At 36.0% G+C, this 14,657-nt stretch overlaps 1 protein-coding gene across 1 annotated transcript in view; it reads right to left on the bottom strand.

The window, feature by feature from the left end:
- LOC130923742 (putative methyltransferase NSUN7) overlaps positions 1 to 14,657 on the bottom strand; it is a 53,171-nt gene that overhangs the window by 29,614 nt on the left and 8,900 nt on the right. The window contains exons 3-5 of the mRNA XM_057849669.1: positions 12,260 to 12,387; positions 12,022 to 12,174; positions 5,782 to 5,965 (exon numbers count right to left, since the gene is read on the bottom strand). Of these exons, the coding sequence (XP_057705652.1) occupies positions 5,782 to 5,965; positions 12,022 to 12,174; positions 12,260 to 12,387 (465 nt within the window). The remainder of the gene's footprint in view (positions 1 to 5,781; positions 5,966 to 12,021; positions 12,175 to 12,259; positions 12,388 to 14,657) is intronic.

The raw sequence follows: 14,657 nt of genomic DNA, 5'->3' as shown, positions 1-14,657 counted from the left end.
GGCGCGCCAACTTCAGACAAATTACGGCTGATGAAACTTTGATAAATGCGCCCCCCCCAATTTCGCGAGCTCTGGGACACTCGAAAAATGACTCTCATACCTCTCCTTGCTAAGTTAATGGTACCTCGATGTGCGTTTGTGTGGAAATTTAGTTCACGAACAACGGGGAAAAAACTATTCACCTTCTCACCGAATCAAGTAAAACTCTTTACACGGCTATTAGAATTCCCCCAGTCCTGTAAATGGGTCAGTTGACAGAAGGGCTGTTATTGTTGTGGTACTGTAGTACTTACGAGGGTCAAATAAAAAGGAAAAAGGAGGACTACGACGGCGGTCTGAAACCCGCGGCTCTCGGGCTGCATGCGGCTCTTTAGCGCTGCTTTTTGTTTTTTTTTTTAATGGAAAAAGATGGGGGAGGGAAATATATTTTTTGTTTTAATAGGATTTCTAGGAGGACAAACATGACACAAACATTCTTTCAATTCATTAATATTGTAATGAAGTTAAACTTGTGGTGGCATCGTACAACAGAGTAGTCACGTGGTGCGCTATAGGATCCACTGCAGGGAAAATAAACATTTAATCATGAAGGCTAATTATGTATTTCTAGCCAACTTAGTCATTTTTATAGTAGGCTAATATAGCTAGTATTGATAATTATAAGGCTTGTACAAGGCTTTGAATTTTTTGCTGCTCCAGACATACTGTATTAGTTTTTTTTTTTGGGGGGGGGGGTCAAATATGGCTCTTTCAACAGTTTGGGTTGCCAACCCTGAGTCACTACGAGATGTAAGTCGTACTATTGCTACGAGAAAAAAAGTCGCATTATTACATAGGGTAACGTAGCTGTAATCAGCTACGCATTTTACATACATATACCGTAGCTGAGAGCTATAACATTAGCCTAGCTAATGAAATATTTCAAATATATCTTTGTTATGGTTCTTCTTGGGGGAAAAAAATAATGAAGAAAAAAAAAAAAATTCGCCGTGGCACGACATGGTGAGGCTGTCCGACTCCGATGCAGCCCACCACCACAGTTTCAAAAAATCCTATGGGAAACACTGGTCAGAGACCCTCCCACCACAGTCTCCTAAAATCCTGTGGGAAACACTGGTACAGTGTAATCTCCACTTGTTACTTGTGTTTTTTGGAGTTTTGTCGCCCTCTGCTGGTGCTTGGATGCGACCTCATGGGTCGCATCCAAGCATTGTGTAATTATTGACATCAACAATGGCGGGCTACTACTTTATTTTTGATTGAAAATTTTACAAATTTTGTTTTAATATAAAATTTCTATAACTTGTACTAACATTTATCTTTTAAGAACTAAAAGTCTTTCTATCCATGGATCGCTTTAACAGAATGTTAATAATGTTAATGCCATCTTGTTGATTTATTGTTTTAATAAACTAATACAGTACTTATGGACCATATGTTGAATGTATATATCTGTCTTGTGTCTTATCTGTCCATTCCAACAATAATTTACAGCAAAATATGGCTTATTTTAGAGATGGTTTGAATTGCGATTAATTACGATTAATTAATTTTTAAGCTATAATGAACTCGATTAAAAATTTTAATCCTTTGACATCATATAAAAACGTGATACCACAGGCAGTTTCCTATTTCAATTTTTCAGAGAATCTTTTTTACATAATTATCACATTTTTACATGATAATATCACATTTTACATGATAGTTTTCACGTTTTTACATGAAAATATCATGTGAAAACGTGATGATAATCATGTTAAAAACATCATAACGCAGACTTTTTCCTCTTTTCAGGGTTTTCAGTTGATCAATTTTGACGTTTTTACATGATAATTATAACGTTATATATGACAGTTATCACATTTTTGCATGATAGTCTTCATGTTTTTACATGAAATTATCATGTAAAAAAGGGATGATAATCATGTTAAAACATGATTTCGCAGATAGTTTCCGCTTTCACTGTCTCAAAGTGATCAATTTTCACGTTTTACATGATCATTTTCACATTTTACATAATTTTAACACCTATTAATAACATGATACAATCATGCAAAAAGTGAAAACTATCATGGAAAAATAGACAGTTTGCCAATTATGATCACGTTTTTACATGATAATATGTTATAATTATCATGTAAAAACATGATTAACTATCATGTAAAAACGTGATAAATGTCAACGGTATGTTTTTTAAATGACATCACATTTTTACATGATAGTATCACGTTTTACATGAGAGTTATTATGTTTTTACATGATAGTTTTCATGTTTTTACATGAAATTATCATTTAAAACCTGATGATAATCATGTTAAAACATGATAACGTAGACTGTTTCCTCTTTTCAGGGTTTTAAATTGATCAATTTTCACGTTTTTACATGATAATTATCACGTTTTTACATGATCATTATCACATTTTTACATGAGAGTATCACATTTTACATGGCAGTTATCACATAATTTAAAGTAAGAGTGTGATAATGATCATGTAAAAACGTGATTAACTATCATGTAAAAATATGATGTCATTTAAAAAACATACCGTTGACATTTATCACGTTTTACATGATAGTATTACGTTTTACATGACAGTTATTATGTTTTTACATGATAGTTTTCACTTTTTTACATGAAATTATCCTGTAAAAACGTGATCATACTCATGTTAAAAACATGATAACATAGACTGTTTCCTCTTTTCAGGGTTTTAATTTTATCAATTCTCACGTTTTTACATGATAATTATCACGTTTTTACATGAGAGTATCCATAAGCAGATTTTAATGGGGGGCCAGGCCCCCCTGGTGGCCAAAAAGTGTCATTGCATGTATTTGACACTCCTATATATACATAAGTTGTAAAGCAATAAAACTGCAACAAAAATGATGAAATGAACAAAAAAAATTTTTTATAATGGGTCGAAATTATTTTCGAGCAACTTACACAGTCATTTGCTTTGCATGTAATTTAAAAAAATATATAAATACAGTATATTAGAGAAAAAATATTTTTAAAAATGATTTTTTTCTTTGATTGAAATTTTTTTTTTTTTTTTTGATTGAAGCAACATTTTGGGGGATTGAATGATTTAGACACAAATGTCCTAATCATAATATGGCCCAAACACAAAAAGGATTGTTTCAATCAAAGAAAACTTTTTCAATGAAAAATTAAGTGTTCGAATGCAAATTTTTCAATCTCAAAATTTTTTTTCGCATTCAAAAACTTTTTCTATGATTGACATTTTTTTTTTATTGAAGTGATTTTCTTCTATATTTATATATACAGTGGGGAGAACAACTATTTCATACACTGCCAATGGGTTTTCCCATTGGCAGTGTATCAAATACTTGTTCTCCCCACTGTGTATATTTATAATCTATATTTTTTTGAAGCAACTTGTTGCCCGGGTGCCAGGGTAGAAAAACAAAATCATAGCTAATCTGTACCCACAGTTTACTAATCTGTGGGTACAGTTTACTAATCTGTACCTACAGATTACTAAACTGTACCCACAGTTTACTAATCTGTACCCACAGTTTAGCAATGACCTGGAAACAGTAGTCACCAATGTTTGGCGGGGACTCCAAACGCAGAGGGACCGACCGAGCAAGCATTTGCACGTTTTGCCCTCGGCGAACAGAGGGGTTTTAGAGGGTAACTATTGCTCATTTTCTTTGGTAGGCGTCTAAAATGTCACTTTCAGGTGTCATCAATCAATATGGCATGTTGTGTTTGCACATTTTCTGTGCTGTGAATTTTGTGTGTGTGAATTTTAGACGGCTACCAAAATAAAACGTGCAATGGTTACCTTTTAAAACCCCTTTGTCCGCTAAGGGCAAAACGTGCAAGTGCTTGCTCGGTCGGTCCCTCGGCGTTTGGAGTCCCCGCCAAACATTGGTGACTACTGTTTCCGGGTCATTGCTAAACTGTGGGTACAGATTAGTAAACTGTGGGTACAGTTTAGTAATCTGTGGGTACAGATTAGTAAACTGTGGGTACAGATTAGTAAACTGTACCCACAGATTACTAAACTTTGCACATGCAGGTGCTTGCTCGGTCGGTCCCTCGGCGTTTGGAGTCCCCGCCAAACATTGGTGACTACTGTTTCCGGGTCATTGCTAAACTGTGGGTTCAGATTAGTAATCTGTGGGTACAGATTAGTAAACTGTGGGTACAGATTAGTAAACTGTACCCACAGATTACTAAACTGAGGGTACAGATTAGCTATGATTTTTTTTTCCACCCTGGCACCCGGGGGGCTCTGTACAATGGCAATATTTAACATATCATATAAGTTTTTGACCAAAATAGCAACTTAATTTTTTTCCAACAGCTAATAAATCACTCAATTTTCACACCAGAAACTTAATACTGGAGGAAAACATGCAGAATACATTATAAATCCTTTATAAATAGATTATTAATAAATTTTATATGCAAATCACAATTTGTTATTTAATAGAATAGAATAGCCCTTTTTTGTCCTTATACAGTTGTATAGTAAGTTATATGGTTGTAGTGAATGAGGCCAGCGGCCGCCAGACGTAAATAGAGCTTTTCTTGCCAAAATTCTTGCGAATAAATGCTTAAATCCCCAAATTTCTCATAGATATGGACGTAAAACAGTCTTGATTTTTGGTTAAAAGCAAAAAAAAAAACACAAAAAAAAACATGCCGTTAGCGTTTATTTTATGTATATTGACAAAGTACCATGCTACTATGGTAGCAAATGAGGCTAGCGGCCGCCTGGCATAAAAGGAGCTTTTCTGGCAAAAATTCTACCCTAACACAAATCAACATTACTTCAATTAAAAAAAAAAAAAAAAAAAAACTTGACTTCAATACACAAAAAAAAAAAAAAGAAAAAAAAGAAAAATGAATCAAAAGAAAATTAGCTTTCACGTGCATTTTTTAGGTTTTTTGAGTTTCAAATTTATTTTTGCATTCAAACACTTTTTTTTTTTTTTTGATTGAAGCGACTTTTTTTGGTTGAAAATATATAGATATTTTCATTGATGCAACTTTTTTTTTGGAAGAAACTATCCCAGGGGATACAATTTTTGACTGAGGTAACTACATTGGCACGACTCCGGCGGGCGTACCAAATTTATGACGATCTTGGCGAAAAGTATGGCCTAAGCAGCCTGATTTAGAAGTCCCCTCAATAATGATGGGGAAAAAAAACGCTCATTGACAACTTACTGTTATAGATATTCTTGTAAGTTAATTTTATTGCTGACACTGCGTTTTGGGGTTATCAAAATGTTGTGCCCCCCCGCCCCAAAAGTCAAACTCCGCCTATGATAGTATCACATTTTACATGACAGTTATCACATTTTCACATGATAATTTAAAGTAAGAGTGTGATGATAATCATGTTAAGACGTGATATCGCAGAGTTTCCGCTTTCAGTGTTTCAAAGTGATCAATTTCACATTTTTACAGGCTAAAATCATGAAAAAATTGCAAAACTATCATGTAAAACCGTGATACTATCATGTAAAAATGTAATATTTATCATGTAAAAACGTGATAATTATGTAAAACGGTGAAAATAAATGTGGACGGCAGGCAGTTTGTCATGGCTCAAATTGAAGCATGATACGATGCGAGGAAGTGATGTGAAATATGGCAGTAGTTTCCGGGTGAAACTCATCTCGTTGGGCGTGAGTGATGGCGTGCCGCCTCGTAATCAGTTTCAGACATAAACCATAAATATCGGGGGACACAGATGCCAGGCTGCAGTGTGTATTTGCTTGCGTGTGCGTTGAACCTGCACGATGAGCTTGCGCTCGCTAAGCAGCTCGGTGCCATCCAGTTTTGCTTTCATCCGGGCGGGGAATACCAGCACGTCCTCACAGTGGGGATCCTGGCAGAAGGTCTGCCCCTCCAACTGCCTGACCGAATTCACTCGTGAAAGGCCCAAGCTCGTCAGTGCGCTTTGGACTTCATCCAGACTGGAAGGGAATTATACTGTAGGTGTCTCGTTCCAGTAACGGACGACATTTTCTGCGTATTTCAAAGAAATCATCCATAATACAGTGGTATGAAAAAATATCTGAACCTTTTGGACTTTCTCATATTCCTGCATAAAATCACCATCAAATGTGATCTGAGCTTTGTCAAAATCACACCGATGTAAAAACAGTGTAAGCTTTAACTAAAACCACCCAAATATTTACAAGTTTTCATATTTTAATGAGGATAGCATGCAAACAATGACAGTCAGGGGAAATATAAGTAAGTGAACCCTCTGCCTAAGTAGACTTAAAGAGAAATTGAAACCAATTTTTACCAAACTATTTAGGTCAGGTTTGTGCCTAATCACTGATGAGTGGTTTAAAGCCGCCCCTGCCCACTATAAAACACACACCTCTGACAGATGACAGATACAATTATTTCATGCGGTACAAGGGGAACAAGAGTGCAAGAATGAAATAAAACAAAAAAAAAAAGTGAAATAAACAAACGCTGAAATAATTAAATAATGAAATAAATAAATATAAAAACTGAAACAAATAAATATATTATAAATATATATTGGAATAAATAAATACGTAAATGTTGAAATAAATAAATAAAAATGGAATTAAATGATGAAATAAGTAAACAAAAATTGAAATAAATAAAAAGCGAACTAAATGAATATAAATTGAAATAAATAAATAAAAAGTGAAATAAATAAATACATTTTGAAATAAATATATATTGGAAATGAATAAATGTTGAAATAAATACAAATTGAAATAAATGAACATAAATGGAAATAATTTTTTTTTTAAATTGTAAAAAAAAATACACAAAAATGGAAATCGATAAATAAATGTTGAAATAAAGAAATATATATTAGAATAAATAAATAATTGTTGAAATAAATACATAAAAATGTTGAAATAATTAAATGAAAAATGGAAATAAATAAAAATGGAAATAAATGAATGTAAAGTGAAATAAAATAAATGTTGAAGTAAATAAATATATATTGAAAATAAATAAATGTTGATATAAATAAAAATTGAAATAAATGAATATAAATGGAAATAAATAAAAAATTGTAATAAATAGACAAAAATGGAAATCAATAAATAAATGTTGAAATAAATAAATGAATATCGGAATAAATAAATAATTGTTGAAATAAATACATGAAAATGTTGAAATAATTAAATAAAAATTGAAATAAATGAATTATCAATTGAAACAAAATAAATTTTGAAAAAAATAAATAAATAACAAATAAATAATTGTTGAAATAAATAAAAACTGAGTTAAATGTTGAAATAACTGAATAAAAATCGAAATGAATGAATATAAATTGAAATAAATAAAATGTAAATACATAAAAATAAATAAATAATGATGAAATAAGTAAATAAAAATGGAATCAAACATTGAAAAAATTAAAATAAAATAGGAATAAATGAATATCAATTGAAACAAATAAATAAAAAGTGAAATATATAAATAAACATTGAAATAAATATAAATTGAAATAAATAAATAACATGGAAAATAAATGAATATTGAAAGAGAAGCAATTTAATGACACATTTAACAATTTATTCATTTTTGTTTTTTTGCACTCCTGGTCCTCCATAATCAATGGCGAGCAGTTCAGAGTTAGTTAATTTGTTTTCAAGAATGTTGCAATAATATATTCTGTACTTATTTCAGTGTTACAGTGACAGGTCAAACACTGCTTATTTCACTGTCTGCCATTGATGGCGCTAGACGTCCGATCCATTTGAAGTGCGAGGTCGGCGGCGAATGAACGAACGGATGCAACTCGAATAAAATGCAAAGAAAATAAATAGACGGTTGGGTTTACTCAGTAACATTTTTGAAATGTTTTCAGGTGTCTGAGTATCTGTGAGGCTGGCTCATGACGAATAAAACACCTCATAAAAAGTGTACTGTTGATGGTGGAGCAGGGCGAATGAAATTATACGACCTGCTTTTTTTCTTAAAACTGGTCAGTTTTTTACAAATGGCGGTGCTTAAATTGTCTTCCAAATCTCATACATAAGATAAAAAATACTACTTGGCCTTTACAAAGTGTCTCATGCGCTGTCGAAAATATGAAGACACACACACACACTTTTTTGGCACGCGTCCCAGGTGCGACCTTTTCCGATGGCTGTGGGTAGTCGCTGATTGAATCTGTCCCCAGTGGCACGATTTACACCTGAGTGAATCAAGCCTGTCCAGAAGACGCCGTTGTACAATGTAGCACAAGTGTACACGCTCATCCACACATACGCAGTTTAATTGGGTGTCAGCTGGGTACTTGGGCAATAAAACATAAGTAGACTCCGCCTCCACCTTTTTCCTTTTGATTGGTAGGAGCGAATGAACAAACGTTCATGTTTTGCGGCGCGAAATTTGAACGTAGCTTAAAGGGCCTGTGACACGAAAAAGCATGTTTATTTCATAATTAACGCAGTATTTTATGTTCCTGAATTATATGGACCGCTTGGATGTGTGTGGAAGCGATCGCTACATTTATTTAGTTTTTTTAATCCCGCGCCATGAAAATGAGTGACTTCCGGCAACAGTCTTGAGTTGAGAAAGTGTATGAGAAGGACTAAGGATTCAGCTGATTTTGCGGATTAATACATTTATGTTTGGCATCACGCCGGCCAACCGGCTGCAGAAAAATCTTGCTGTACGAGGGAGAGGCGTGTGCACCTTTTTGGGGTTTCAAAAGGTTCCCATTGACCGGTGGATATTGGCCAAAACAAGCCCTACTACTGTGGGACCATGGGACTTACGAGGAAGTGAGTAACCATTGTGTTTTGTATTATGTCAAATACTGGGATCATTTTAATATGTACAGTGGGGCAAATAAGTATTTAGTCAACCACCAATTGTGCAAGTTCTCCTACTTGAAAAGATTAGAGAGGCCTATAATTGTCAACATGGGTAAACCTCAACCATGAGAGACAGAATGTGGAAAAAAAATCCCAGAAAATCACACTGTTTGATTTTTAAAGAATTTATTTCTAAATTAGAGTGGAAAATAAGTATTTGGTCGCCTACAAACAAGCAAGATTTCAGGCTGTCAAAGAGGTCTAACTTCTTCTAACGAGGTCTAACGAGGCTCCACTAATGGCACCTGTTTTAACTCATTATCGGTATAAAAGACACCTGTCCACAACCTCAATCAGTCACACTCCAAACTCCACTATGGCCAAGACCAAAGAGCTGTCGAAGGACACCAGAGACAAAATTGTAGACCTGCACCTGGCTGGGAAGACTGAATCTGCAATAGGTACAACGCTTGGTGTAAAGAAATCAACTGTGGGAGCAATTATTAGAAAATGGAAGACATACAAGATAATCTCCCTCGATCTGGGGCTCCACGCAAGATCTCACCCCGTGGTGTCAAAATGATAACAAGAACGGTGAGCAAAAATCCCAGAACCACACAGGGGGACCTAGTGAATGACCTACAGAGAGCTGGGACCACAGTAACAAAGGCTACTATCAGTAACACAATGCGCCGCTAAGGACTCAAATCTTGCACTGCCAGACGTGTCCCCCTGCTGAAGAAAGTATACATCTAGGCCCGTCTGTAGTTCGCTAGAGAGCATTTGGATGATCCACAAGAGGACTGGGAGAAGGAGTTATGGTCAAATGAAACCAAAATAGAACTTTTTGGTAGAAATACAGGTTCTCGTGTTTGGAGGAGAAAGAATACTGAATTGCTTCCGTAGAACACCATATCCACTGTGAAGCATGGGGGTGGAAACATCATGCTTTGGGGCTGTTTTTCTGCAAAGGGACCAGGACAACTGATCTGTGTAAAGGAAAGAATGATGGGGCCATGTATCGAGAGATTTGGAGTGAAAATCTCCTTCCATCAGCAAGGGCATTGAAGATGAGACGTGGCTGGGCCCATAGAAAATCTGTGGAGGGAGTTGATAGTCCGTGTTGCCCGACGACAGCCCCAAAACATCACTGCTCTAGAGGAGATCTGCATGGAGGAATGGGCCAAAATACCAACAACAGTGTGTGGAAAGCTTGTCAAGAGTTACAGAAAACGTTTAGCCTCTGTTATTGCCAACAAAGGGCACATAACAAAGTATTGGCATTAACCAAATACTTATTTTCCACCATGATTTGCAAATCAATTCTTTAAAAATCAAACAAAGTGAGTTTCTAGTTTTTCTTCCACATTCTGTCTCTCATGGTTGAGGTTTACTCATGTTGACAATTACAGGCCTGTCTAATATTTTCAAGAGGGAGAACTTGCACAATTAGTGGTTGACTAAATACTTATTTCCCCCACTGTAGGTGGCTTGCATTTTGTGGCTGACATGCTCTTTGTCTCCTTGGCCGACGACCGGCAGATTGTCTTCATGTGCCCGATGTTCTGTCAAATTTTCTGACCGATCAGAAATTGCAACTTTGAGTTAAAAATAGCCACGAATACAGCGATTACAAAGTAAACACTACAAACTTTCTTTAAATAAAGGACTACTTACGTTTGATCATGGATGAGCATGTAAAAAGCTCTCCTCATACACATTAGCTGCACATGTTGGCTGCACAACAACTGCAGCCGCTCTCGTATGACTCTCGCTGTTTACGTCTTCGCCGTGTAGTAAAGCATTATTTTGCCGTATTCGTGTTGACCATTTGGTAGCTACACGCTCCTCCGACGTCGGCCGGTTTGTTCGGCGGTCATTGTCCAGCTGCTTCCCCGGCGAGCTCTCCTGTCCGTAGTAGCAGGCGAATGAGCTGTAAATTGCTCTCCGCTGGGCGGTTTGCCAATCGGCGAAGACAATCGACAACCCAGTCGTCATGTCAAAACATCCGGGCTAGTTATGTGTGACTTTCCGCTTCGAAGACTTCACTCGGTTCGGGTTAGCGTGTCGGCTAGCTGTCACGCCTCTTGGTTTGTTTATATTCTCCCAAGCCAGGGAAGGGAAATGACATAAGCCCGATTTAGGTGGCATAAAAATGTCGTTCGGGAGGTGCGACAGTAAAGTTGAAGTCGACAGTTTTGACCATTATAGAGTAATTTTGCCATGTTGTCCTGAATATTTATTATTTCATATTCTGTTTAGCACAAGACTGTTATTTGTCATGACCGTGCCATTGGGGAAAAAATACTTAAAAATGTAAATGTAAAAAATTGGAGTAGAGAGACTGAAACAATGACATTTTGCGGCTCTCTTCGTCGCGTTTTCCTCATTCTGAATAATTCCCCCCTCAATGGGCTGCATACTAAATCAGATGAAATTGTGACTCCGCTGACGTCATCCACCTGTTGGGGACGCTAGAGCCCTATAATGGCAGGCGTGGCAAACCGGCAGATTAAAAGACTAATTTCTCGTCATCTGCGCTTTGCTAAATTGTTGTATATAGTTGAATCTTCACAAAATTTGATTCTAATTCACATAATAATTCTATTTAAGACTTTTTTTCTCCTGTCGGACTTAAAGACTTGTAGGTTCCAATAAGCCACAATTGTTCTTTTACTAAAATATGTTATTACAAACACATACATATTGCCATTGATTTAAAAATCTATAATATTTATTACATGTTTTGACCTACAGAGGGCACCATGTTTTATAAATGCTGGAGGTGATGAAACGGTTGGGCTGGAGTGGGAGAATAGCTGTGCTAGCTAGCAAGCGATGCTAGTATGACAACTAGCATGATTTTGTCACATTCTGCTGCTGGTCAGATTCTTTGGTTACAGAGCTGTGGGATAAATTCCTAATATCATACCGGCATCCAATTTCAGCTCATCAGCAATGTCTTTAAACCGATCTTAGGCGGCTTGCCAAGATATTGACTTGCTGCCATTTAACAGTTTATATATCCTTTCGTTGCTAGCTGCATCGTTGCCTTGTTATTCTTCGTTTGTCTGCCTCTCACCGTGGTTTTCTCAAGGACCCTTTTTGTGTCTCCCTTTCCGAAATCACACGTTTTTTGTGTGTTCAATAAATGCTAATAATTGTTGTCTGCTTGCTGTCTGAAAAGAGCCGCGTTTACTCACCTGCTCGTCAGTGCGTTGACCCACGCGTAAAGCGGCAGCCTATTGGCTCGCTCCTGCTTCACCTTCACAATCTCGGGCAGGATGCAGTCAAAGGATGAGAGGTCATGTTTTATTCTATATCTGGCCAGTGAGGCTTCCAGCTTTGTTTTACACCTGAAAACATGTCAAATTAAGGCAAGGCAAATTTATTCGTATAGCACAATTTAACACAAGGTAATTCAAAGTTAACTCTAGTTACCTGATGAGGTAGTTCTCTACATCTCTGACTTCCTGTATGAAGTCTTCCCTTATGTAGTCCTGTGGGATAAATTTTCTGTCTTGGAAGTCGTACAGCATGACGGCAAAAAGGCTCATCTGATCATCTGGCTGCAGGACAAAAGCAAGACCAAGCTCAAGATCAGTCCTTCACAAAGACTGAAATCATCCATTGTTCATGACGTGACGTCACCAACGTTTTTGTGCAAAGTAACAAGCGATAAAACGGTAATAAATGACATTTTTTCCTCCTATAAATTACAATTGCCCTTTACTGAGGTTAAATCTTTGGCTGTGGGTGAATTCCCAGAGGTTTACGTTGCTGGACAACAGTACCCCACAACTGTGTCATGGCTAGTAAATACTCTGCCTTTGTGTACTCACCTTAGAAACGGTGCAAAAAATAAGACAACACAGCATTTTCTGACTTTGAATGTAATTGATGGTAGCTTTGCATGCAATGCAAAAGCTAGCGTTTGCTCCAAAACTCATGTTTTTCAAAATGCTACTTGTCCTAGCATTTTTGTCCAAGTTTCATCTAGGGTTGCCAACAGTCGCTGATTACGCAGGATAACCTGGAATATAGGAAGTTATGATTGGTACCGTCGCCGGCTGCTGTCCACTACTAATATTCACCATCGTTGTCCTGACATAATTCAGAATTGTGGCTTTATAGTACCACAAAAATGAGAACTGCAACCTGATCAAAGTATGCCTGTAGGACTTTTAATTCAAATTTTCTAAATATTTGTTTAGTAAATATGCATAGGTTTGAGTCTGGGAGTAGTCAGAGAAGTACACTACTAATACTCACCAACCTTGTCCAGAATTTATTCAGAATTGTGGATTTGCAGTACCACAAAAATGAGAACTGCAACCTGATCAAAGTATGCATATAGTACTTTTATTCAAATTTTCTAAATTTTACGACAGTAAAAATGTTAGTTTTGAGTATGGGAGTTGTCAGAGAGGTCTATTACTAATATTCACCAACCTTGACCAGAATTTATTCAAAATTGTGGATTTACAGTACCACAAAAATGAGAACTGTAACCTCATCAAAGTATACATGTAGGACTTTTAATTCAAATTTACTAAATATTGGTTTAGTAAATATGCAGTTTTGAGTCTGGGAGTAGTCAGAGAAGTCTATTACTAATATTCACTATCCTTGTCCAGATCTTATTCAGAATTGTGGATTTACAGTACCACAAAAAGAGAACTGTAACCTGATCAAAGTATGCATGTAAGACTTTTAATTCAAATTTTCTAAATATTGGTTACGTCAATATGCATGCTTTTGAGTCTGGGAGTAGTCAGAGAGGTCCATTACTAATATTCACCATCTTTGTCCAGAATTTATTCAAAATTGTGGATTTACAGTACCACAAAAAAATGAGAACTTTAACCAGATCAAAGTATACATGTAGGACATTTAGTTCAAATTTTCTAAATTTTGGTATAGCAAAAATGCATAATTTTGAGTCCCGGACTTGTCAGAGAAGTCCATTACTAATATTCACCATCCTTGTCCAGACCTTATTCAGAATTGTGGATTTACAGTACCACAGTACCACACAAATGAGAACTGTAACCTGATCAAAGTATGCGTGTAGGACTTTTAATTCAATTTTTCAAAATTTTGGTAAAGCAAAAATGCATAGTTTTGAGTGTGTGAGTAGTCAGAGAGGTCCACTACTAATATCCACCATCCTTGTCCAGAACAAATTCACAATTGTGGAATTACAGTACCACAAAAATGAGAACTGTAACCTAATTAAAGTATGCATGTAGGACTTTCAATTCAAATTTTCAAAATTTTGGTACGGCAATAAAAAATGCGGTTTTGAGTGTGTGAGTAGTCAGCGAGGTCCACGACTAATAATCACCATCCTTGTTCAGATTGTATTCAGAATTGTGGATATACAGTTCTACAAAATGAGAACTGCAACCTGATCAAAATATACATGAAGGACTTTTAATTCAAATTTTCTAAATTTTGGCAGAGCAAAATAATGCAGCTTTGAGTGTGTGAGTAGTCAGAGAGGTCCACTACTAATATTCACCATCCTTGTCCAGAACAAAATCAGAATAGTGGATTTACAGTACCACAAAAATGACAACTGTAACCTGATCAAAGTATGCAAATAGGACTTTTAATTCAAAATTTCAAAATATAGGTACAGTAAAAATGCATAGTTTTGAGTGTGTGAATAGTCAGAGAGGTCCACTACTAATATTCACCATTCTTGTCCATAACTGATTCAGAATTGTGGATTTACAGTACCACAAAAATGAGAACCGTAACCTGATCAAAGTATGCAAAAGGACTTTTAACTCATATTTTCTAGATTTTGGTAAAGGGAAAATGCATAGTTTTG

The sequence above is a fragment of the Corythoichthys intestinalis genome, chromosome 11 (genome assembly GCF_030265065.1).
Source record: "Corythoichthys intestinalis isolate RoL2023-P3 chromosome 11, ASM3026506v1, whole genome shotgun sequence".
NCBI classification, from domain to species: domain Eukaryota; kingdom Metazoa; phylum Chordata; class Actinopteri; order Syngnathiformes; family Syngnathidae; genus Corythoichthys; species Corythoichthys intestinalis.
Note: the sequence above shows the minus strand (reverse complement) of the source record. Positions and strands in the feature narration are given on the sequence as shown.